This window comes from Anabas testudineus, chromosome 18 (genome assembly GCF_900324465.2).
Source record: "Anabas testudineus chromosome 18, fAnaTes1.2, whole genome shotgun sequence".
In the NCBI taxonomy this organism is placed as follows: Eukaryota; Metazoa; Chordata; class Actinopteri; order Anabantiformes; family Anabantidae; genus Anabas; species Anabas testudineus.
The window spans coordinates 25,080,086-25,105,227 of NC_046627.1; the positions used below are offsets into that span (position 1 = coordinate 25,080,086).

Below are 25,142 nucleotides of genomic sequence, written 5' to 3' on the forward strand. Positions count from 1 at the left end.
TTCATTTACATGTTTTTATTAAAGTTGCATAAAAGTGTAACAAAATTGGGCAAAAACAAGACCTGTTGTTGATATTGCTACATTTGTTTGTTGGTTTGATCTAATCATTGTCCAAAAAAACAAAAAGGAAAGAACACCACCACTCTACCAATCTTATGGTTTAGCTCTTGTATTTAGCCTCAATGATAATAATCAGTCTATATTTGTTTTTTGCAATTTTTCCCCAACAGTAAAAAAACAAACAAAAAACAAACAGATTTCTGAGTAACAGTCTAAGAAGGTATCATCCAAGCCTGGATTTAGAAATTAAAATCCACCCAAATTCAGATATTGATTGAACCTTCCTGGCACAATCCAACTAACCAAAGTGTCAAAAAGACGCTGACTGCACTTGGTTTGGAAACGCCACCAGGAAGGCAAAAACAATCGCACCACAAAGTATCTGAATGGATTTTTGTTCAACATCCTATTAATCCAAGGCCTGGCATCAAGAAATGTCATGATCACAATAAAAACGGACCAGTATCCAAACGGTTAATGTAAATACATTGTTTCATCTAAACAAAAATCACTGTATCAAGGCCTAAGTATTAAACACTCACTTCTAAAAAACAACAGAATCTCATTGTTTGTCAGAAAAAAAAAAAAAGAGAGAGGGCGACAGAAGAGATTCTCCACATGCCGCAGTTCTGCTCAGTAACACGTTTACCAGTTTGTGTTACCTCTTTAAAAATGAATGTCTCCCGTTTATTTGGTTTGAGTAACATAAATAACACCTAAGGCAACATCTGTTTTATTTAAAAAAAAAAAAAAAAAAAAAAAAAAGGAAAGGAAACTGGAGAAAGGATAGGAAGGGTGGATAGAAGCATGAAATTGGATGGGCGGAGGAGAGAGGGGATGCCAGGGAGAAAATCACAGAGCAGCAAGATGAAAATGGGCCCGTGTGTGTGTGTTTGGCTGTGAGAGAGAAAGAGATAGAGTGGACGTCTGCTGTCACCACAGGTGTTAGCAATTGGCCAAAGGAATCACAGCAAATGTTACCGATTCTCCTATTGGCCGACGCGCTTCAGTCTCTGATCTGATTGGCTCAGGATCAGAAACAGATGGCTTATTCCTGGAGATGATTGGCAGATGCAGGGACTGAATCTTGTGACAGCTAAGGACCTGTCTCTGTGCATGGTGTGTGCGTGAACACACATCTGTGCGAGAGGCAGCTGTGTTTGCTCATGTGCTTCCGTTTCCTCTGCCCCTTGCCTGTGTGTCTGTGTGTTTCAGATAAGAAAGGAAAGAAGCAGGATGAATATGTCTAAACAGCATCAATCTGAAAATGCCTGCCTTTCTCCATCATTTGTTTAAAGATGTCTCATTGGTGGCTCTACTTATGTGACACGCAGTGAACAGTACAACGTTTTGACGTCCAAACGCTCTGAAGACATTTAAATTTTTCCATGTCTGTGTGTGTGACTGCTCTGAGCTGACTGTGCCAAATGCAAAACAATGTGGTGGACATTTCTTAGAAGAAAAAAAAGAGAGTCCGTGAGAAACAGAGAGGAGGGTTGATGATTTAAAAAAAATAGAAAAAGTAAAACAAGGCAGCTTTGTTTTGGGTGCCCCTGTCGGACTGTCACACACTGTCTGTGTCTGTGTGTGTGTGTGTGTGTGTGTGTGTGTGTGTGTGTGTGTGTGTGTGTGTGGCAAAATGCATCAGGAGAAAAATCAAATAGGAAATCCAAAAACAAAACAGGAACCAGTCCTATACTAAAAATCTAATTAGTCTTAGAGAACAGCAGAATATACAGGCCAGAAAAAAGAAAACGACACTCCCATTATGACTGTTGCTGTACATTATGTAGCAACATACACACGTAGCATTTAGCAACACACAGACGTACACATGTATGTGCAGGCTGGACAGCAGTGGCTTCTAAAACAGCCTCACTTGTGACTGCACTACGCATTCGAGCTGAAAAAAGCACACTCCCCCCCCCCAAACAGTAACTTGAATTCTAGTCACCTGATTTTAAAAAGAACCTACTTCTACTCTACCCTCAAAGGAAGATTTTTAGGCTAAAACTGGTTGGACCGTACGACCACCACAGCCAACCAGTGACTTTTTTTAGGTTCAACCACTATCGCAAGGGTCAAATTTTCCTCTTTGCAGTACTAAAGATATACCATACAGTATTCTTTGTGGTCAGAGTTTCTTCCCAAAATGACATAGTGACATTTTTAAACAGACCCACACACAAGAAAGAGATAGTCTTTAAATGCACCACTGTAGCAAATGCCTCTGATTTAGGAGGGATGAGCAAAGACTGGACTGACCCCCCAGAAGTAATTCATTAATTAAAAAACTAAAGTCAAGTGAATAGCCCTCAAACAAAACCAAACAGTAGCAGAATAAAAAAGGTTGCTAGCTGGATCATTTACAAATTTAGATCGCTTACAGATAACAAAATAAAGAATCTCATTGGTGGAAATATAACCAACGGTTAGGCCCTGCTTTAAGCTGATTGGCTGCTTCAAGCGTCAACCGTTCACCCAGCCACTCTTTCCTTGGCTCTCCCCATCTCCCCCTTGTTCCTCTTCCCACTCTAGGCTGCTCCGCTCCCAGTAATTATGGGATTCATCTCCATCTCTTCCTCTTCAGACAGATGGAGGGTAGCGCAAGGGAGGGTGAGAGGAAGAAGAGCTAGATGAGGAAGAGGAGGAAAGTCAAACATAAAGGCAAGGGGTGAAAGAGGGGCAAGAGTGGATAAAAGAGGGGAAATGGTGCCTGGATAAAAAAATATGAAGGTTTTTTGTCTGTTAATGACAAATTCTTTACTTTCCAGCAAACAACAGGGGATGGTCATAAAAAGAAGAAAAGAAAAGAGTGATTTATGAGGCTGAATCCAGGCAACGAGATGAAAATACAAGATATTAGAACAGAGGACTTAACAACAGGAGGAAACAAGGTTCAGTTAGTGTGTTTCATGATGATCTTCAGTGGAAAATAAGAGAACGAAGAGTGGTAGGAAGACAAAACGCGAGGGCTGAGGTGGATGGGCGTGGGATGGACATCATCATTTCTTCTGAGGCGTGGAGAGCTTCTGCATCCCTCTGATCTTGTCGAGCAGCTCTGTGATGAAGTCCTACAATGAGACAGGAGGGAGAAAAATACATTCAGAGGGAAATTCAGAAACAACAACAACAAACCCACAGTGTGAAACGGTGGAATGAGGGTCTCTTACCTCAGTAGGTTTAAAACAGTCAACCAGTAAGTCCTGGAAAACAATCAAAGACAGTATGACTTACAGCTCCTTACATGCTCGGACACTACTACTACTACTACCAAGTGTGCGTTTGTGGCCTACCTTGACCCTGGCTGCCCGTTCAACGTCACTGGGCATGTCCAGCAGTTCATCCACGTCTATCTCAAGCTCTGGGATGGCCTCCTCCTGTAACACATGCAACATGTGGAGATCATTAGCTAAATTCAAAGTGTACACACACACACACACACACACACACACAGACACACACACAGAGTAGTGAACCTCTTTTTATGGACACATGGAAAGAAATGTTCATCATGCTTTCTATTCTTAGTCCTGGTGTTTGTGTAATGTGGTTATCCACAAATAGCCAAGCACAGACATTCCTCTCCCTCAGTGACTGCTGAACATCCATCACTGAACACTAGAGGGTGCTGCTATTCCATCATCGCACATTTAACCCATGACAGAGAAAAGAGACAATCGAAAGGTACACAAGGAGTGATTTCAGTGAATTAGACATTAGATCAGGCCCACATAAAAACCTGAGGAAACTGACAGATAAAACAGGTGCTTGAATGTCATATAAAACCAGAAACCCAGGGCAAACCACTAGCATGTGTGAAAACATTCAAAGTGTCAAAACAACCACATCACTTCATGAAATCACTGCAATCACTCAATGAATACAAATCATCACACGTCTGATTTGCTGCTGTAGCTAGCCTACAGGCGGTTACCTGTTTCCTCTACTACCAGTTTTTATGCTAAGCTACGCTAACCAGTGAGCACCTGAGCCTTTAATTTAGCATTCATATACTGGAATGGTGTCTGTCTTCATATCCAACGCTCAGCAGAAATGTGAATCAGTGTATTTCCTATAATGCTGAACTATTTTTTTTTAAACATCAGGTTAACATTTTTGTTACAGTATAACATGGAGTGGAAATAGTATCTTACTTAAAAAGAAACAGATCAGTTCAGAACAGCAGCACTTGATCAGAACGACACTCGCACTACTTTGTTATTCAGCGATTTCTACATGTGCATTATTCAAAGATTCCCTGTAAACAGCGACACTGTTGACTCAACAACACATCAATGTCGGAAGGGTGAAACTGGCTCCTTTGAATAATAACAGACATTTAGAGCTGCAAGGGAGTTACTGAATTATTTGATCTATTCACAATAAGCTTCTTATTTAAATTCACATTTAAACATCCTGTAGGAAGCTTGTAGAGCTCGTATCATTTATTAAATATCAATAAAACTGAAACTTTCTGTTTTTCCATCTGTCTCACACACACACACACACACACACACACACACACGGTGCGTGTGCTCTATCAAAGGAGTTCACCACTGGCACACACACACACACACACACGTACAAACACTCGTTTCCCCCTCTTTTGCAGCTCAATTGCTGCCCTATCTTCATGTCATTCTCTAGGAATCTCTCACTCGCTCTCGTCCTCCCCCTCGGTTAGAGTTGCCCACACCAGCTGTCTCTGCACCTGCCCAACTGCCCCCTAACACACACACACACACACACACACACACACACACACACACACACACACACACACACACACACACACACACACACACACACACACACACACACACACACACACACACACACACACACACACACACACACACACACACACAGGCACAGCATGCTGTGTGTACACATTTGTGAATTTCTGAATCATAGTTTTTCTTTTCTGTAGTGCAAACTCTGCACATCACATCACATCACACACACCTCGTACACACACGTGGATTAAAGAATTATAAAATGGGCATTAATAAGTCTGAGCTAGATGAAGAGCATGTGTGGAAAGAGCAGGGTATAAGGATTTAATGAGGAGCAGGACGGCCTGTCTGTGTGAGATAGAGACACGGTGTGACAGACAGACTTACTGTCAGCAGAGCAGAGAACACACACGAACCTGCCAACATGCAGTAATGCAGACAGAAATGTGTAAAAACCTGACACACACACACACACACGGACACAAAAGCTGAGAGTACAATATTTAAGTGGCAAAACACACTTAAGCTGTAATCGTTATAGAATTTCAAAATTAAAGCTCCACCAGGTAGACACAAAGCTATAACACCTAAATCCTTATACCGCAGACATATTGAAGCTGTCTGTGATTCACACACACACACACACACACACACACAGGCTGGGAAGTCTGACACAAAGACTGATCTGCACAACATGTGGCCTCCATGTGCTACTACCTTTGCTAAAGAAAGCGAGAGACTCAAGCAGGAAACAAAGGACAGGAAGACAAAGGAAGTACATGGATGTAAAAATAAAAGTCTCTATTGTGGTGTACCTCAATTAACATGTTTTGTCTTAGTCTTTGGTGACATAGTATTAACGTAGATCTATACTGTGCAGATATGGTTACAGCATTTCACATCACTAAGACATACAAGATAGTTGTAATGTTATTAAATTTATATAAATGAGACTTGTTTAGAACGTGGAAATGATTTGCATGCTAAATAAAAAGGTAAGAGGTTAAGGAGCATATCAGGAAGAGGGAGCAGCTGAGTGGAGCACACTGACAGAGAGAGTGAGAGAGAGAGACAGAGAGGGGAGGGAGGGATGGTGAAAAAGGCCGGAAGACAGGCTTCAGAGAGGAGACACAAAGAAAGCAGGGAATCACTAGGGAGGATTTCCAAAACAGTCCTGCAGACTGACTTGCCGAACTAGTCTGGAGTCTTGAGAGGCTTTTACTGTTGGCCGCAGATGTGTTGTGGAGTAGAAAGATGGCTACAAGATATTGGCACACACTGCAGACTAGTAAACAATGCAGAGCAGCGTGGAGCAATCAATCATGAACTGGAGGTATGGGATTTGCTTAACTGGAAATCTTTCCAGTAAACATGTGCATCAGTGCAACGGCAGTGCAGCAGACTGAGGTGTCGAGCTGCTACAAGCCTTCAGAAGAGTCAGCGTTCGCAGAAATAAATACTCCAAACTTCACTGGAGGGGTGAAGAACAGCTCTTCCAACACATATCCCCTTGTTTGGTGTTTTCATGATGGTGCGGAGAGCTGCAACAAAATCTCCCACAGGTGACCTGAAGAGAGATTAGTAGGTAACACATCTCTGGGCTTAACTCGGGTCCTGCAGTTTCCTGAAACTAGATCATTCAAACCCTGGCTGGGCATGCGCGAAGTTTGACTGAGCACAGTAAAAGGTACAAGGAGAGGAACGGAGCAGCCATCATTTCAGAATCATTTTTATAAATAAATAAATGATAAATAAAGCTGCATTTCATTTAAGTTCCCATCACTTCCAAGAATGACTGACGACAGTGTGCTCTGTTATTAAGATACCAGGAAAAACAAAGCAAATCCACGTCATTTAATACTCATACACACTTTTAAACAAAGTATACACACTTGGCTTGTAGTGAAAAAGTGCACACCGTTAATGTGCTAGTCAATTCTGAACGCAGCAGTTTGGTCGGACAGGCACCGTCACATGTTTGTTTCTTTTCTTTAGTTTCCGGTTGTTTTTCTCTTCGCTCTGGCAGCAGAAACAGCCTTACTCTAAATGAACCGATTACCACTGATTAGGTTACGCAGTTATTTATAGTATGCTATTTTAACATTATATATTCACGTTTCTACAGCTTCACTTTGTTGACCAGCTTCTGATTCTTCACAACGCTGTCATTTCACCGTCAGTATCACAGGTTCATCTCGCGCCATGATCAGTTCTCCATCCAGGGTTCTATTGGTTTTACATATAATTTATAACTCTGCCTTTTCTCAAGTGAGCATGGTCCCGCCTGCACAGGTAAACCAAGAGTTAACTGAGCCAGGTAACTAGCTCAAAGAGAGCTGAACTCTTGATACACACTCAGGCGGCTGTGAAGCCCACATATGATAATTCACATCACATCCCAACTGTGGCCTATATAGTGGATCCTGCTTTTGTTTTATTCCTCCACCTACCTGCATTTTACACTTTCAGAGAAAACATTTTGATGTAAAACTAATTAGTCTGAGCCACCAACATCAAATGAGTTACAAAGTGGCACATAGGCCTATTTTACTGTGGTTTTTAAATGTAATTACACTCTTCCTGACAAGCTTGCAAATATGATTCACACACCACCACAGAGTGAGAGAGCAACAGACAGACTGTCTGTCTGTCTGGAGGCTGCCTGCAGAACAGAGCAGAATGAGATGTGACAGTGTGAGTGCCTATCTGTGTTTGTGTGTTGGTGTAGGTCATAGCACTGTTCCTCTCAAATGGGGCTGTGTAACGGCTGCAGGCTTGGACTGATCAAAAACCAGATACCGCTCCTTCACTGGAAAAAAGCCACACGCGCGCGCACACACACGCACACACAGGTCAGTGCCCTGCTATTACAAACGAAAAGACTCATCATGGCTTCTGTAAATATCTCTGGAAAGGAAACGGAGGAAAAAAAGAAAATGAGGAAGAGCAATGAGTCAGGTTTTCTTATCAGTTTATCCTGGTGTATTAAATGTGTGTCAACATCCGATTCAAGTTTACTCTAATCACACCCTGACTCTAATTTACTTGTGTCTACAGAAAGCTGATATGCATTCAATATTATTACAGTCTACACACTTATTAAAGTGCTAAGAGGACTAAGTAGGTATCAGCGAAGAAGCCAATTCCTTATCAGCATGTGAAGCTTCGTGTGTAAGTAGGTCACAGAGGGCCACCTACAAGGAGAACACAGCATGAACTCCAGTGACAACACACTACATGTATGTTTCCTGTGATAGGATCAATGCAAAGTGCACGATTAAGAACTCCAGAGAGCTCGTATAGAAGAAACCCATTAAAATGTAAAGAACTACAGAGGTTTATCAAAAAACATGACAGTGGATGATAAATATCCCCTTCTTTTACCCGCCTCATTAACAAACTAGGATAAAAATAGTCAGAGTGTTTTGCTGTACGGAGTGAAACAATGTTTTGGCTGCGTCGACTACAGGGAGGAATAAAAGCGAAGGAGGAAGCTGGAGACACGGGGAAGTGATGGCTGCAGCAGACAGGATGGAGGAAGGAGAACAAGTAGGAAAAGCAGGCCACGTGGCGCTGAACAATGTTGCCATTCACTGTAGTTTCCTTCTGCGTGCGTTTGTTTTGACTTGTCTGACAAAGTGATACTTTATTCATCCATCAGAAGAAAAACCAGACTCCTCTTTTAAAATCACATTTACTCACTGTATGTGCTTCTTATGTTAATTCTTTCCCATCAGATTTCACAGTGAAGTGTGATCTCCATGTTTAAGGGGGTGTCACACTTCTACACCAACACTATTCCTTTCAATTGTTTCTGTTCTGGGACTCTGTATCAAGGTCAGTACATGCAGGAGAGTGAGTGTGAGTGTGCGTGCGTGCATGTGCATTAGAGAGCGTGGGCTCCATTAAAATTATTACCCTAGCCTGGTTGACTTGGCACTGTGACACAGGTACAAAATATGTGTGAACACTAGCAGAGACAAGCCACAGGCAATGTGAGCACATGCATGAGGTTGTTCAACTTAAAATGTGTGTCACAGCGTCAGTCCGCTGCAATTCCTCCAGATTAATAGGTAACAACGGTTGATGATGCTGGACGATGGCGAACATGTTTGATAGAGTCTCACGATCCAAATCAAAAGGCCCGAGCTGTTATTAATTCAGCACTTTGTCAATCATTAATGCAAGCCTATTGACATTATTACTGCGTTACAGACAGATAAAGGTGTGAGGTGAAACAAAAGAGAGAGAGAGAGAGAAGAGGTGAGAAGAGCAGCGTGGCTTTAGGCCAATGAAAAAACACAGTTAAAAGAACAGAACATGATGAAATATCTGGATGTTCACCAGCTCTGACAACATCCAGGTAAAAACGGACATAAAAGAAAAAGTAGAAAAACAATGTGAGACTCTGTTTAACTAGTCCCAGTCAAACATTGCTGATAATAAAGGCTGAAAAATCCTTCTACTTCTAGATTTCCATACTTACATTTGAATAAAGATGCAGAGAGGAGGAGGTAACTACAGTTCAGGAAGATGCACAGATTAGACAATTAGCACACCTTCGAACTCCCACATCGTGTGCATGTGCAGGCTTGTGAATCAGATAAACACTGACTGAGCAAGGAAGGCTGTGAAATAGAGCTGAAGAGCTGAGCCAACACCAAACGTTGGAAGAAAACATACACGACTGCTTTCCAGAACTCCAAATTTGTTTCCCAGAAAATTATGTTTTGGTGAAATCTCCTATTACGCTGAGTACGGACGTGCACTCTGATAACATAACCAAACTGCTTCCTGGTCAAAATAAGGGGGAAAGCTGAAAAGTCGCCTGCAAGCCGTCCACACACACACACACACACACACACACACACACACACACACACACACACACACACACACACACACACACACACACACACACACACACACACACACACACACACACACACACACACACAGAGGACAGTGGAAAAATACTGGGCTTGAATCTGCTTCCTGTAACGCTCTGCCTTTGTCTCCTTATCTTCGGGTCTCATTTGATGGCATTACCACTCTCCCTTATAAATCACCCGTCTGTAATGGGCCAATTCATAGCGTTCGGGCCACCTTGCTGCAAGGCATCATGCCACTTATGAGTGAATGACAGAGAGAACATAAGGGATAGGGAGTCACAGAGGGGTCACCAGAGTCACAGCGGCTGCTGGGATTAGGGATGGATTGTGTTATTGCTCGCTGCTTCCCACCTCCCTAAACCTCCTCCCTGCCTCACTCACACATACATACAGGCACTTGCATATCAGGAATCTGCAGGTCTAATAACAAGCACAGCATTATTGTAAGCTTCTCTTTTTGTGCTCTTTGTCACAAAGAAGAAGAAGAAACAAGAAAAAACAGCAGCTTTAAAAAGTCTCTAAAACACTTCAGGTGTTAAAACAGCAGAGTACCAAGCTACTTCCTGTCTGAGCGTCTGACCATGAGGCATATCACTGGGGGGAGGGGAGGTAGAATCATAGTGTGTGGAGTTCACAAAAACACTTTAGGAGTTGATAGAGTGACATTAGCAAGGCTGTGCGTGGGTGTGTGCGCATAATTAATCTAAGAAGTGACTGGCTGCAGTTATGAATATGTGCCACACATACATACGACAATTCATAATCAGTATAATGCAATGTACTTAACCTAGTGGAATATGACAGTATTCTTTCTGTGTTACGCTACACCTTGTTTTCATGGACGTACAAGTGTGTGCGAGTTGATTTTCTCTCTCATTTGGATGTTACTTCCTCTCATGTAAGAAAATGACATCCTGCTTTGATCATATGGAAAGCAGAGTGAAAGAGCTGCGGGCACAACAGCTGAGCTAAAGTAGCTCCTTTACACTGTTTACTATCAGGTAAGAGACGTAAAAATATCATGTTGCAGTGCTGCCTGGAATTTCCAAAATGATTGGTCTTCTTTGTTTTCAGAAATGAAGGAAATCAGCACATTTGTTTGATGAAAAGACCTCGTTAACGCCTTCCTACACGCACCTCTTTGAATTAGGGACACATTTCCCACCTAAATGACTTTCTCCTATGAAAACCCTAAAAAACTAAAACCACGCGTGCTTCTCATTTAGCACGTCCTACCAGAGCCCCCATCTGTTTTAACTCTGCAGCCCTGTCAGCCTTCGCGCTATCTCACTGCAGATAAAACGCTAAGGCCTCTGTCATGTAAAGTAAAAAAAGCAGAGCCTCCAGAATCTGCTGGTAGTGATGCGAGCATACTATTGTGTCCCAGTGCTGTGTGGGTTGTTTCAGACTTAGTGCAGGAGAAAGTCAAATCAAACAAGCTCCCAGTACATGGAACGTGTCTTCATATGATGCCAGGAAACATTCATCACTATAATTAGGACACAGGCACAGTAGTTTTGGTAGTTCTTACACTATCATTACACAACAATAGCATATACTGTATATAGCATTAGTAGAGTTGAAAGGATCTATAGTAACATGGAGTGAATTGATATTTTAGGAAAGAAAAGAATGGCAGAGTGGTGAACGTGGTGGGGTTATAGATCATCACCACACAGCGGCAACATATCAAATATCTGCAGACAATCCACTATTTAGCAAATGCCTGTTAAATACAGTTTGCCACATGGTAAAACTGAACAGCTGCTTTGGCTCCAACCACATCAGAAAATTCACACAACTCCACCCAAAGGACACACACACACACACACACACACACACACACACACACACACACACACACACACACACACACACACACACACACACACACACACAGTAAAAAAATCTATTTGGCCTGTTAAAATGTAGAATGTAACCTAACCTTGACCCCTGCCCCCCCTCAAAGCTGCCCACAGTCATAGCTGCTCGCTGTTTGGTTGAATGATTCGCACATCAGCTTGTTTGGCCTGAGTGCAACCTTCAGTGGTTTCTCTGTGTTGACTGGACATGTCTGTGCTGCAGAGAGACACTGTTCTGCTCCCTCAGGGTCACAACCAGCCCTGGGAAGACTTGTACTGGTAACCACACACTGCTGCCAGGGTTGGAGCTCTGCCGCTGCACCGCACTTACTAACTGCCAGATGAGGGCCACAGTTTGCCACCACTACTGCTGAAGTTCAATCTCCAAGATCCTCCAAATACAGACATAGATCAATGGCAATTCTCTCTAGAACAGCTAACCTGTGCCCTTTGTGTGTCCTTGTTTCCCAGTTTGTGTCACTACTCACACTCAGAGCGGGGGAGACGTGCAAACTGGATGTGATGCATTCAAAATTTCCAACCTCAACCACACCGATTTCTTTCGAAATGATAGAGCAACTTAATAGATTCATCACAACAGCCATGCAGGCAGAAATGAAGAGGACTGAATACTCAAACATGAGACATCAAAAGAAAAATCAAATAAATTGTAGTAAAGAATGGAAACAAATTCACTGCAGTATACAGTAAATATGACATATAGAGGGTGGAAGACAACCACAGCTGGCAATGTGGGTGCAACAGAACGTGCACAAATCACCTTTGGCTGCCAACTTTTAACCTTTGGATCTGTGCTTGTACAATGTGCCTAAAATCAGTTGAAGAAAAAAGGTCGACAGATAACTCTCTCTCTCTTTCTCTTGCTCTCTCACAAAGAATACTCACCTCCCCCTTCAGCCCACTCTAATTACAAAACCCCTCATCTGAAATATGTGAACTAGACAGCATCTTAAGTGCCCACTTTCACCCTCCACCTCCACTTTCCATCTCCTCTTGAGTCTGTCATTTCTGCAGCAGAGAACAAGGGGCAGACCTGCAGGGGAGACCACAGTGCTCCGCAAATCCTGAAACAGACTGGTTTTGATGTGTACACGTGTAAGAGTGGTGTATGTGATATATGTGTGTAGCTGTGTTGGGTTTCCTCCCTTTTTTAATAAATGATATGGGAAAGTAATTGAAGGTAAAAAAAAATATGCAAAATACTGAAAGATATACTACATACAGAAAATAGTGACCACACACACACACACACACACACACACACGTTCATGGGCCAAAAAAGTCATTACCTCCACAACTGGACTGAAAGAAGAGATTATGTGCAGATTAAAATAAGAATGCACACACACAAGGATCAGTGCAGATTATCACTCTTGGCAACTACTAACACGACCAAAGCCAGAATTTACTTGTTCATTTGCCACATCATTCACCAAATGGCCGAACGACTTTTCCTTTTGTTGTGGCACTTTCAGGCACACGTGGAGTTTGGCAGCTGCACAGGGTCATTGTGGTAAGTAGCTCTAGTAAAACCGACTTTCCATCACTCTCCACAGGAACGTTTGTGTTTATTCATGCGGCCTTTTGATTCATTCGGCTGTTATTAAGACATAATCTGTGTGGATTTCAAAACAGATTAGAGAACATTGTAATTCCTTTATGCAGATCAATCATCAACACAACCTCTGACTTCTGTAACACTGGCAACACACTAGTAATCTAATAAGTTAGTGCTTTGGTTCTTTTCCATATTTGCTCAATCAGCTACAGAATGAAACAGATCCCAATAACAAACAGGAGAAACAGACATGATGTGTTGTGGTTACTGGTTACCTAAACCTGTGTCTTATCAGAAATGACTGACTTATCATCGGAATCCATTATAAAGTTACACTTTTCTCTTGTGTGTGTGTTATTCCTCTCTTTCTGTGAGCCTTTATAACCAAACACTTGTTGATTCGTGCTCATTTCATACTCTCGGTTCCAACATCATGCATATGTGTGGATGTGAGTGACTGAGGCTGACTCCCTAATGAATCAGCAACCTGTAATCATTCCTTCTACTCATTGCCCAACTATGGCCAGTTGTTCCTTCCTGCTTAGAGACTAAATGCAAATTCACACCAGTACCACTTGATTCCATGAAACCACTGAGCTTGTGGCATTCATCACCTCATCTATCATTTTTAGGTTGTTTGTCAGTCTACATGCCAACTGTCTGTCCATCTGGCTACACTTCCACTAACATCCCGTCCCACAGTTCGATCGTTTCCAAAAGAGTACAAGAATCTTGACACGTGACATATTTTTAGTTGTGATACCTGGAAAGCTTAAGTTAGACTTCACACAGCAGTGACATCATGGAGGATATATAAAGCCAACATGGCACCGGTGCTGTAACCTGGCAAGCTCCTGATGGGTGGCCGTCTGCCTGCTAGGTAAAGGACATCATGTCAGGGAGTCACTAACACAGCGCTACGTCTCTATAAACCCACCTGAGTGGACATCTACTGTATCTTAGTTCTATCTGCTGAAAGCTACAACAATTATAGCTCCACATCTACAGCATTAGCAGAGATGATATTAAGCACTGCTTGTAGACAGTCTGTTACTCAACACAACACAATCAGAGGCAGTTAAAAAAAAAAAAAAAGCTGTGTACTGACATATGCCTCCCTGTAGTTAACCAACAGCTTCTAGAGCGCCTGCTCTAATGCACCTCCAGGGACTTAAATACACTCCTGAGTGGATCTGTGTTACCTCACACAACCTGCAGGCAGTTGCCATTACTCACAAATAGACTTCACGATGAAAATGTCTCCTTACAAAAAGGATCCACGCCAGCTGCTGCTGCAGACTCCAGTCGCAACCGTTACACATCAACACAGCGGCTATGTTTGTGTCATTGTTTTAACATGGGTTGGATGTGGGTGCCAGTGAACAAGCAGCAACAAAACCTCATATCCATCTCTAATTTAAAAGCACTATTACAACAACACCACCCTGGAGCCATATCTAGTAATAACACAGGCCTGTGTGGCCAACTACAAAACCATTATACCCACGCTTACTTTAAAAAGCATCCTCAAGGGTGCTAGAGCCTTCTTCAAACAGCTGTCAGATGCATATATACAGTCCTAAAATACATTAGACACTAAATAACCTCATGAAAAGCACCAACAGACGTGCGCTTGATGATAATTAATACATCACAGTAGTTATGTTTATGGAATCAAATATACACGGACGAAGGGAACAGGCTTTTAGAATCTGTTCCATAGCCAGTTACAGACCAGACCCCTGCCAATGCAGTGCATTATATTCATATATTTATTACATTCAACTAAACTTTAACCTCAAACCTGACTCGGCTGCTTTTCAAAGGCATCAACAGGCAAAATGTTGTCTCGTGGTAACTTAGAAATCTGCTCACAAGTAGTCACAAGTTGTACTCTATGAAGCCAAGACAGACGCATGAGTGTGCATTTGTGGGAACCTGTGCTACAGTGAGGGGTACAGTGTGCTTTGGGGGAAAGTGGTATGTTAATATTGTAAATGTTACTATGCACTTAATGTGATTGTCCCACACAGACACACACACACACACACTCGCAAACGCACTTCCTGTGACAACATCCATAAACATTCCTCTGACTGACTCACATCCCTACATGCCTCTGTTTCTTAATCCATACCCTGTCTCTCTGGGTATTCCTAACTTCCTTCCGATCTTACTCATACACTAAACAAAACACACATTAGCCTCTCTGATTTCTAACTTGGTTGGTTTATTCACTTAGTGTCTTCACACTGCTCACATGGTCAGTCAGAGGTCCAGGCTACAGTAGTCCACATGCTGACTCACCCTCAATTAAACAGGAAAAGAGCTGTGTTCCCCACATAGAACCACATGCAACCTATTACCAAGGCATGTGCGTGTCCACTGTGTGTGTGTGTGTGTGTGTGTGTGTGTGTGTGTGTGTGTGTGTGTGTTGCTGGGGGATGTTTACAAAGACACACTAGGGTCTTTCACTCCTGCTGTTTAACAACCACTCTTTGTAGTCTCCCTCTTACGCGCCCTGAGTAAAACAGGGTAATGCTGATTGGTATTCAGACTTTAAAGTGTACGGTTCAGGCAACTGCTGCACACTCTGTGCGTGTATGTTATGTGCCTGTGTGCACTTTCCCTGTGTGAGCAAAAGGAGCCAACTTAATCCATCACACAGCTATGAAATTACAGCTGTTCTCACGGCCAGGCTTCCCCCAACACGTCCACCTGGCTCACACAAACTCTGCTTGTGTTTTTACTGACAAAGGGGTCGGATTCACTTCTTTATTCATCTGCTGTGCGATACCACAAAAAAAACTGAAAGTGAAAACGAGACAACTCTATTAAGGAATTAGCTATTTGCAAGCTTCCTCATGAGACAAAATACAACCAGAAGAGCAAGTACTGCTCATTAATATGTTTGTAAAGTTCAGTATATACTACTACAGTAGTACAGTAAAGTGTGTCCTGTTGTGCTAAACAGTGAAGATAGCATTTAAAAGCTTTATAGCTGAGATTATTACTATTAGGGATACAAATGAATACCTCCCATGTTATCCTTCCAAATTCTTCTGCCTCATGGTAAGAGCTGTTAACATGTGTTTTTGTGAGTCAGTGTTCTGTGCATGTTTCCCTCTGTGCTGATGTGTAACATTTAAACCAAGTTAAAAAAAAAGAAGCCTCCTAACTCTTTGTTGATTTTGGTTTTGATCCAAACTGTCTTGTCTGGTTTGCACAGGTTTTATGCAAATGAGTCTTCCACCACTGTGGATGGTCCGCTGTGATCATTTATATTTTTCTACCTTGTTTACATCAGCATTTTTAAATGGTTTAGCTACTGTTTCCCTGCAGAAATCAATTAACTACAGGACATAACACACAGTTAGATCCACTCCATTTGCATTTTTTACAGGCTCAGGTATCTATTGGGATATAATGGAAATCTCCCAACAACACCCTAACACCACTGGCTGATTAATGTCAACATTGCAAAATTGAACATTTCACCAGTGGAAAACACTGAAATGGGATTTCCCAAATCATCAGTGTCTTGTTCAGTTTCACTAATGTTTTTAATAAACTACCGTTTAATAAACTAAAGCCAAATGACGTTAAAGGGATGTTCTGTGTGCTCTATTGGTCTGCTTTGTTTTTAATACATAAAGGAAATCCCTGGGTGATGTTTATAGAACCATGCCCTGGAAAATAATAACCAACCAACTGTAAAAGGAGATTTGAGAGCACAGAAAAACCTCTCCTCTCCAAAAGACAGTACAGTGTTCGATTATTCATCTGTCGGAGGTCACTGAGTTGTTTTCAGAGCTCAATCACATGCTACAGCACTTCGAAAACTGAATTTTAGTGACTATCACTGTGTTTCCAGAGTGTGTGTAGCATCTAATAACAGGAGACAGTTTTACAAAAACACTTTCTCTCTGTGACATTGCTGCCAACTCCTACTACATTTTCCTTCTCTTGTTACTGTCCCCTTTAGTCCCCCCCACCGCTTCTCTTCCTCCGTTTATTGCATTCCTGCTCACCAATCCTGCCTCTGTTCTCACTCATATCCCCATCTGTGTGTGTGTGTGTGTGTGTGTGTGTGTGTGTGTGTGTGTGTGTGTGTGTGTGTGTGTGTGGCCACGTAGGATCCTGGAGTTTGGGGACTGCTCTGCCTACTCGCTCCACTGTTAACTGTGTAGCTACTGGTCAGCTCCACTGTACTATGAGAAAATATATCTTTACAGACAAATAAACACTTAACAACGCAGTTACCATGGAAATGATACAGAGACTGAATAAAAATGTTATCATTTTACTAGTGTTGAGTTTATGAGTCATTTCCTTTTCCTTAGAGAGAGCTTACACTCACTTAGCATCTTCTACACAAAGCAGGTTATAGAGTTAAGGCTCAATTAGAAATGCGCCTCATAACACTCACAAAAGTTATCTATCATTAGATCGTTATATCAGCCGTGTGATCAGAACTGCTGGGTTTACAATTTTAACTGTGAGACTGACAGGAACTGTGGGGTTTCCAGGCGTTCTTGCAGCACTCGTGGCTTGCTGATGTGTAGCCGCATGTCTACATTCAAGAGCCACCGATCTCAGTTGATCTAGAGTCGACGAGAAACCGAAGCTGAGCTAAAACCTGAACTAGCAGCTGGATGGTCAGTAAGCTGCTCTTGTTCTGTTGTCATTTTTTATCTCTCCACCCACAACTTGTAGCTCACAGTTTAGATGTCAACAACACCAAGTAATGTTAAAATGTTACACTGACTCAATATGTAAATATACTGTACGTTTTTAAATATATTTTCCACATATCTCTTACCAACTGCAGAAATACTCTAGACTATGTGGTAGGAAATCTCTGCCACCGGCTGGGTATGATTGCTCTATAACAAAGGGATTGTTTCATTAACAAAAGAAATGCCACATTATCATCCACTGCAGGTATTCACTAAGGCCCCGTTAATACAAGAACTGAATGTCTCTAATTCTGACCTTTCTTTGAAAGAGAATATAATACTGGGGCTCTTTGCATTATGCTTTCTATTACAAAATGGACCCATCTCTTCAATTGCATGGTTAACCAACATAAACATTTAACAGGCCTTGTTGCCATGGAATCCTCCTAAGGCTCGGCTCCTCACCATTACCCTTGGCGACTCTGACTGATAGGCTGACTAAATGGCTGGATGAAAATCTGACAAGCTGGCTGGCAGAAATGACTGGATGCCTGCTTGTAGCATGTTTAAAGGGATTATACGAATATGAGAAGGGCTCATTATAAATTCCCTGTTGAACAAACTATGAGTATTATTAATAGTCATAATTTACATCCGCAAAAGGAGAGGGAGAGAGAGAGAAGAGGGGCTGATAGACTGAAAATAATGAAGGAAAATGACAATATTCAGAGCAAAAAGACAGACATGGCAAGAAAAAGGATGAGGCAATGGAGGTGAAAGACAAAAGCCACATGCTGCTTGGTTTTCGTCAGTGAACAGGGTTCTCCCAGTCCTCGCTCTGCTCCCTGACCGGCTAAAGCTGCCTCTCCAGTTACACTGCTTAAGAGCACGTGCTCCACATTTCCCTGTCTAAGTCAGCCCAATGTGTCTCCATCAGTGAACCGACTGTAAATTAATCTCTTTGTTGTCTAACAGCCTAGGCAGGCACTGGATCAGGACAATGAAAAGGGGGAACTACTGTGGATGAGTGCCAGAAACGGGCATCGTTGTTAAAGATGTGTGTACAAAACTGTTAAATTATTAATATGCAATATACACGAGTATAACCTGATGTACCTATTGTCAAATCGTAACAAATCATTACTGCTCTAGTGTCTTACAACAACATACTGACCTTGTGTGTCCCTTGGCAAGTTTTTTTCTGCAATTTCTGACCCGGTTTACATGGTTGAAAAATAGAATAACAAAGCACAAGTGCACCAGTCGTGCAAGCACCTGAACAGGTTAGAGAATGAAATTAGAGGAATTAGCAGATGATGAATTAATAAATCTACACTGTGACAGAGAAATGTCTATTAAACTGAACACTGTACTATTAATAGCTGAGGGTAGTGGGATTATTCTTATTCCAAATCGATTCCTGATTGTCTTCTGATTAAATATACAGCTCATACTTGATTTTTGTCTCTGCGACTCTCCAACACGTAACATATTAATCCATTATTGGCAGACCAACAAAGCACAGTGATTTTTAAAATCCTCTCTAGGCCATTTAATCACCTCAGCTGGCGTGTCTGTCGTACCCCTGCTACTTTATTATTATCCACACCTCATGGGACATACCGGTAACTGCCAGAGAAACTACTGTGAATGTAGGAGACAAACTTAGCAGACTTAACAACCACGGACGTGGCTGACCTTCTTACATCACATGATAAGAGCGGTATCAGTTGTTAGCCGCCCCTGAGATCATTCACACTCTCTGTAAACTGTGGCTTGGATTAATATGTGGTTACAGTGAGTTACAGATAGACTGTGAATTGGATTTTGGACTTTCAGGTGCAACTGTGGAACAGATAGAGCCCCTGAAAAGTATTTGCCGTTGATGGCCAACATGTTTGTAACAAGAACACACGTTCTTGTTAGGCAGGCTCTGTGCAGCAGTGGAGGCGAATCCAGTCCTGCAACTACAAAAACGAACTCTTCAGTCTAAAAAGCATCGGCTGTGCTGGTTGCACGACTGCGCGTCCAACAAACAACCTCTTAGCATACTAGGAACTCTCCAAACCCGTTAAGTTGCTGTATTGCTCACACCAGGAATAGAATGTGGGTCAATGCCAGCTCAGTAGAGTTGACATGAGCTTACCAACTACTGACGCCAGCAGCTAGTCTACACCACAGCTGCCGCCTGGCTGCATTGGAAGTGTCCTGGGACTCAGTCCCAGTCATCACTACAACCTCATGACAAGATGTATGACTGAACCCCCACCTCCTCCCAAACAAATCAGTACCTCCTCCTCTGTCCCTTGTTGCCCCTCCACCCCTGGTTGATCATGTCAGTAGCTCCCTCGGCCTCTGCTCTTCTTTTCTTGAGATTTTGCAGTTAGAAGAACTTCAGTGTTGTAACCAAACCCCCATGTGCTGCATCACCACAGGTGGAAGTTGTTGTTTCCTGTCTGTTATCAATACTGGCTCACGGAGCAGAGGGGCTGTCTATTTCAAGATGAGCCTATAAAGCTGTGTGTGCTGCTTCTTCAGCCTACCTGTGGGTGGAGGACTGAAGTTTAACCACAAAGATGTCCTCTGGCACGGGCTACATTACTTATTATAATGTCCACGCAGCTTCCTACATTTCCGCCTCAGTTACTTCACACAGCTCAGATACTACAAGCTATAAAAAAAAAAAAAAAACACGCTAGGCCAAAAGCAACAGCGACAAAGGGCCTCTTGATGTTTCTTTCTGAACAGTTTGCTTCAACACTGCACACACACACACACACACACACACACACACACACACACACACACACACACACACACACACACAGGCCCGGAGCAGATCAGCGCACTTGGAGCCCTATTACTTAGCAGAGCCGCCTGATCGATACTCTCGATCGGTTTATTGTTAGTGTCTTTACCTCACAGTCGTACAGATCCGTTAGCTGGTCGATAATCCACTCCTCCAGGTTCAGCCTCTTCCTCAGCTCCTTGCGGTCGTATTTGACGGTAACGCGCCCCTGCTTCCGAACGGGGGTCTCCGGTTCCTCCGTGGTGCCGGCCGGCGTCTGGAAATATACCCGGGGCTGAGGGCTCGTCTCCGGGCTCGTTACAGCAGCCATGGTCGCTCGGTTTTGGGGAGAGAGGAGTGGGGGGGGGGGGAGAGAGAGAGAGAGAGAAAAGAAATCGCCCCGGAGGTGTGAAAGTATGAAAGGGCGGCGGAGAGGAGGCGAAAAGCGGTGTGAGGACGCGCGGCTGCTCGCTTCTTCTTCCGCACTGGTAAACCCCGACTGAGCGACGAGGGAGTTAAAAAAAAGCGCCGAGCTAACGTCGCTGGACCCGCTGCTATTGTTGTCCACAAACAGCTCAGAGGGACTCAACAAAAAAAGGGGGTGGAAACGTGAAGCGGAGTGTGCAGCACGCAGACCGAGCTGGAGCTGGAGACGGTGCCGGAGCTCTGCTCAGACTACAAAGACGAAGCTCGCGTCCCGTCGCCGGAGCTGCGTGCGCGCTCTCTGCCTGGACGTAGCGCACCAGAGGAACAGACGGGGAGAAACGCACATGTCGGCCTCTCATTTTATTTATTTATTTTAATTTTGTTACACTCTTTCGTTTATTCCCCCCTCTATTGCTCCTCACTTTCATCCTGTTGTCATCTGATCCACAGCCGTTCACCACAGTGCGGTCATCAAACACTAAACTTCAAACACAGACGTTTGGCCCTCTCTTTGTGCTCTTGACCCACTTTAAATGACCTTTTTAGACCTAGACAATAGCCTGACGTTTGACACACGTTTTGAACTTCCTAATAGCCCATGGTTTACTATTGTGTCCAACTTCAGGCTGCTACAGACAAACTATTATCTACTAAAGACCTGCTCGGTTTTCATTGTGCTGCACTGTGTCCACACACAGTGTGCAGAGAAACCCAGGGGCCCTTGAATGTTCATCTGACAACAAACAAAATGTCTCTTCTGTAACGTGTGAAATGTATACAGGAAAAACAAATTCACACCTCGATTTCACAGTTTCTGAAACTGGAAGAATATATTTCACCATATTCAGAATGTAACTAAGGTTTGCAAAGATTCATTCTTTCTCTCTCCGCTTCACACGCTGTACTGAGCTCTAGGTGGAGAGCAGCTGGAACAGCTGCATTTTCTAGTTTGTGATCGATTTCAAAATTGAACTTTTATGCTTCGTCCCCCGGCTATGGCAGAGATAAAACTACTGAAGGTGTTCCATTAACAGGAAGCCACTCGCATTTTTTCACAGTCTGGCCATTGTGCTGGAACAGCAGGGGTCCCCACACCCCGCCGGGCTGCTTAATAACAAGACTTTTAATAAGAATAGGAGTGAGAAGTGAAGGGGAAGGTAAAGGCAGGGGAGCGAATTCCCTGTCTCTCCGTCGTTTGGAGTGTGTACGGGGGCGTTCACATCTGTCAACATGCCCCTATATTGGTGTGTGTGTGTGTGTGTGAGTGTGAGTGAGGGTATGTACTGGTCTGGGCAACCATTTCACCATCAGCCATGGCAACAAGACATAAAAACCTGAATTATTCAGAGAGCATGTCTGAAACTTACAGTTGAGTAAGCACAGACAGACCAACACACACACACACACACACACACACACACACACTGTGGTAGCATAGACGATAGTCACACACACACTCTCACTATTGCACAAAGCCTATGTGTCACCAGGTAGAAGAATAAAATGCATATGCAAACAAGCTGTGTGCTTCTGCATCCGTAAACCAAGTGGGCTTGAATGACCTGTCAGTGATTTCTGGGTCTTCGTGTCTGGCGCAGACCTCAGGAGGGGAAAAGTCACGATCATGTTAGCATGGAATATTAAAACTGTGTTGGCCTTGGGGAACACATAAAGGCACGAGAACAGTTTGCAAATAGCAGGAGAGCTGAGCTTAGTGGAGTCTGCAGTGAGAAGAAGGAGCAGACATTGTTGCATGTGTTTGTCAGCGTGTTGCAGAGTGTAAGATGTTCAGCTGTTACCCCAGGAGGATTTAAACACCATGGGAGTCCTAAGCATGACGCAGATCTGTTGTCGCCCAAAAACTTGCATAGCTGTGTCATGTGCAGCATTTTCTGCTCAGTTCGTGGTGATGTGGTGTTCATGTCGGGAGATTAGTTAACTCCAGTGAACACCTTCTGGTGTAAGTGCACGACCCAAAGTATTAAAAATGCTGCTGCTATGATGTAACAACAAACACAGGTTTACTTTTGCTTTGTTTGCACAAATATGAAAGATACAAAGTGCTCTTCCTACTCTAACATCGTGATGTTTAATTAGCAGCAACATGTGCTTAATGGAGATAAGTAAGGCCAGTCAATCTAAATACTCTGATTCAATGCAGTTTTGGGGAACTACTTTTATATTTCTACTTCAGTATATTTCTGTGAATATTGCCCTTTCTACTCCTTCTATTTATTTGAAGAACATTAAAAACATGTAAGTGTATGAGCTCATTATCAGATTATAACAGTGGTTACCAACTTTTTTTGGTTTGTGATCCATTGCAAGATGACTGTATGTGCATGCAAGACATTGGCCTATAGCCAAAAGATGTTAAAAGTTAACTGTATTTATTTTAAAAACATCAACCATGAGGGAATATATTTTTCCATTTCCTACCCTTGCCTGACCCCTAGTTTGGAAATGGAGGAATGCAGTTAAAGCCAGCTCCACAGCACAATGCAACATGTTCACGCCACACTGGCATAGGTTGACTGTAGAGTGAGTACTTTTACTTTGAGGTGTATGTGTTTTACTGCTAATTTCCTGTATTTGTACTTTAGCAAGTAATATATATTTTCACATTGTTACATTCTGTATGTAAAAGAGAATAGAGGGGAAGAGAGTGATGCCTGTTGTCTGCTCTCAGTCTCTACTTCGACCTCCACTACGAACATGTACCAACGCTACAACTCAGTGAAAGTGGCTTTATTGATGTTTATATTTGCTGATGCACATGGACTGAGTGAACTCTCTCTGAAACAGACTCATTTTACTACAAGGACACAAGAGCTTTCCATCCACATGAGGGAGCTGTTGATCTATTTCTCTAGTGTTGTCAATCTGTTAAATATTGTTTCAGTGAATTCGCTTTCACTTCACTGTGTGATATGAAGTCAGTGTCTTGCCTTTGGATATTTTTCCATAACTAAGATTAAGGTCACATTTTATTGGCAACATAATTATTGAATTTTGAAAAGGAAGTCAGAGTGAAACGTCCCTTGAGACCAACCACATCAGATAAACCAAAATGGACACTCACCATAACAGATGATGTTGGCAACAAGAGAAATACTCAGGAAAAGAAAGTATATCCCATTTCACACATCGATTGCCATCAGACCACACTTCAAATCACTTTTTCTCTTTCTGTGTGCCTTCCCTCAGTGTAATAAATCAAATTGTACCTCTGTATCCTCTATTGTACATGTGCTGTTATATACACAATGGTTTTACCCTAATTGACTTGTGCAAATAAATCAGATTGCTGTGACTGACCCATGTGCACATAGAAAGGCAGGTTACACCCGCATTGCTCTCAAGTTCCCACAGCCGAGGACAACCGATGCAGAGCTCAAACTTGTATGTCCACATTCCTAACTGTTGCACAATCAAGCCAACACTGTGCTGAGGGAGAAGGGTAGTGGCACCCCACAGCCCTTAGATGGCAGTATTGGATCACACTGCAGCTCCACAGGGGCAGTGGCTGTGTAAAATAATTAAAACCAATGGTCAGCAGGAATACGTCAACCATGTGAAGTATTTTGGGGCTGTAGGGGAACAGCTAATTTCACTGGAAAGGATGTGGACTGTGATCGATGTAACTATGACTACCCTTTCTAGAGGGAAGATCTACAATCAGCACTTCGCCAACACGCCCACATGTTCGCGTTTCTCCAAAACACATGAACAGTAACCCTGCAAAGTTAGACAGACAGATGGATCCAGTCAGCAACTTTGGGCCAAAATCTGAGCAGCGCTGTGGAGAATAATCTGATCAAGTTTCATGGCTACTGTTCACTGAATCAGGGCTTTCTCATTAAAGCTGGTGTGCTACTGTACATGTATGTGCCTCGTGTCTGTGTGTGTGTGTGTGTGTGTGTGGAGAGTGGGGGCAGTGTGTGGACAGACAGTGAATGTGCCTGTGTGTCTGCATACAATGTGTCTTTGTGAGTCCTTGGCTTTGCGTTGGAGAGAAAGATCTGGCTGTTGGGAGAGAGAGGGAGAGATAGTGAGAGATGAATGGTTGGGGGGTCTTCCCTTGCTCCACAACATCTTTTTCATGTGTCTCTGTGTC

The 25,142-nt window shown here is 42.9% G+C and overlaps 1 protein-coding gene across 1 annotated transcript; it reads right to left on the bottom strand.

The window, feature by feature from the left end:
* On the bottom strand, window positions 1-24,005 carry ppp1r14bb (protein phosphatase 1, regulatory (inhibitor) subunit 14Bb). Its single transcript, XM_026353015.1, has 4 exons — window positions 20,730-24,005; window positions 3,357-3,440; window positions 3,234-3,266; window positions 1-3,134 (listed from the first exon to the last, which is right to left on the bottom strand). The coding sequence occupies exons 1-4, from the start codon at window positions 20,928-20,930 to the stop codon at window positions 3,066-3,068; spliced, it is 387 nt and encodes a 128-aa protein (XP_026208800.1). The 5' UTR covers window positions 20,931-24,005; the 3' UTR covers window positions 1-3,065.
* Window positions 24,006-25,142: the final 1,137 nt, after the last annotated feature.

Coding starts and splice junctions, on each gene's coding strand:
- ppp1r14bb (XM_026353015.1), bottom strand. CDS start 20,930: ATGGCTGCTGTAACGAGCCCGGAGACGAGCCCTCAGCCCCGGGTATAT. Junction 3,441..20,729: donor CGGATCTGTACGACTGTGAG/GTAAAGACACTA, acceptor CATGTGTTACAG/GAGGAGGCCATCCCAGAGCT. Junction 3,267..3,356: donor AACGGGCAGCCAGGGTCAAG/GTAGGCCACAAA, acceptor ATTGTTTTCCAG/GACTTACTGGTTGACTGTTT.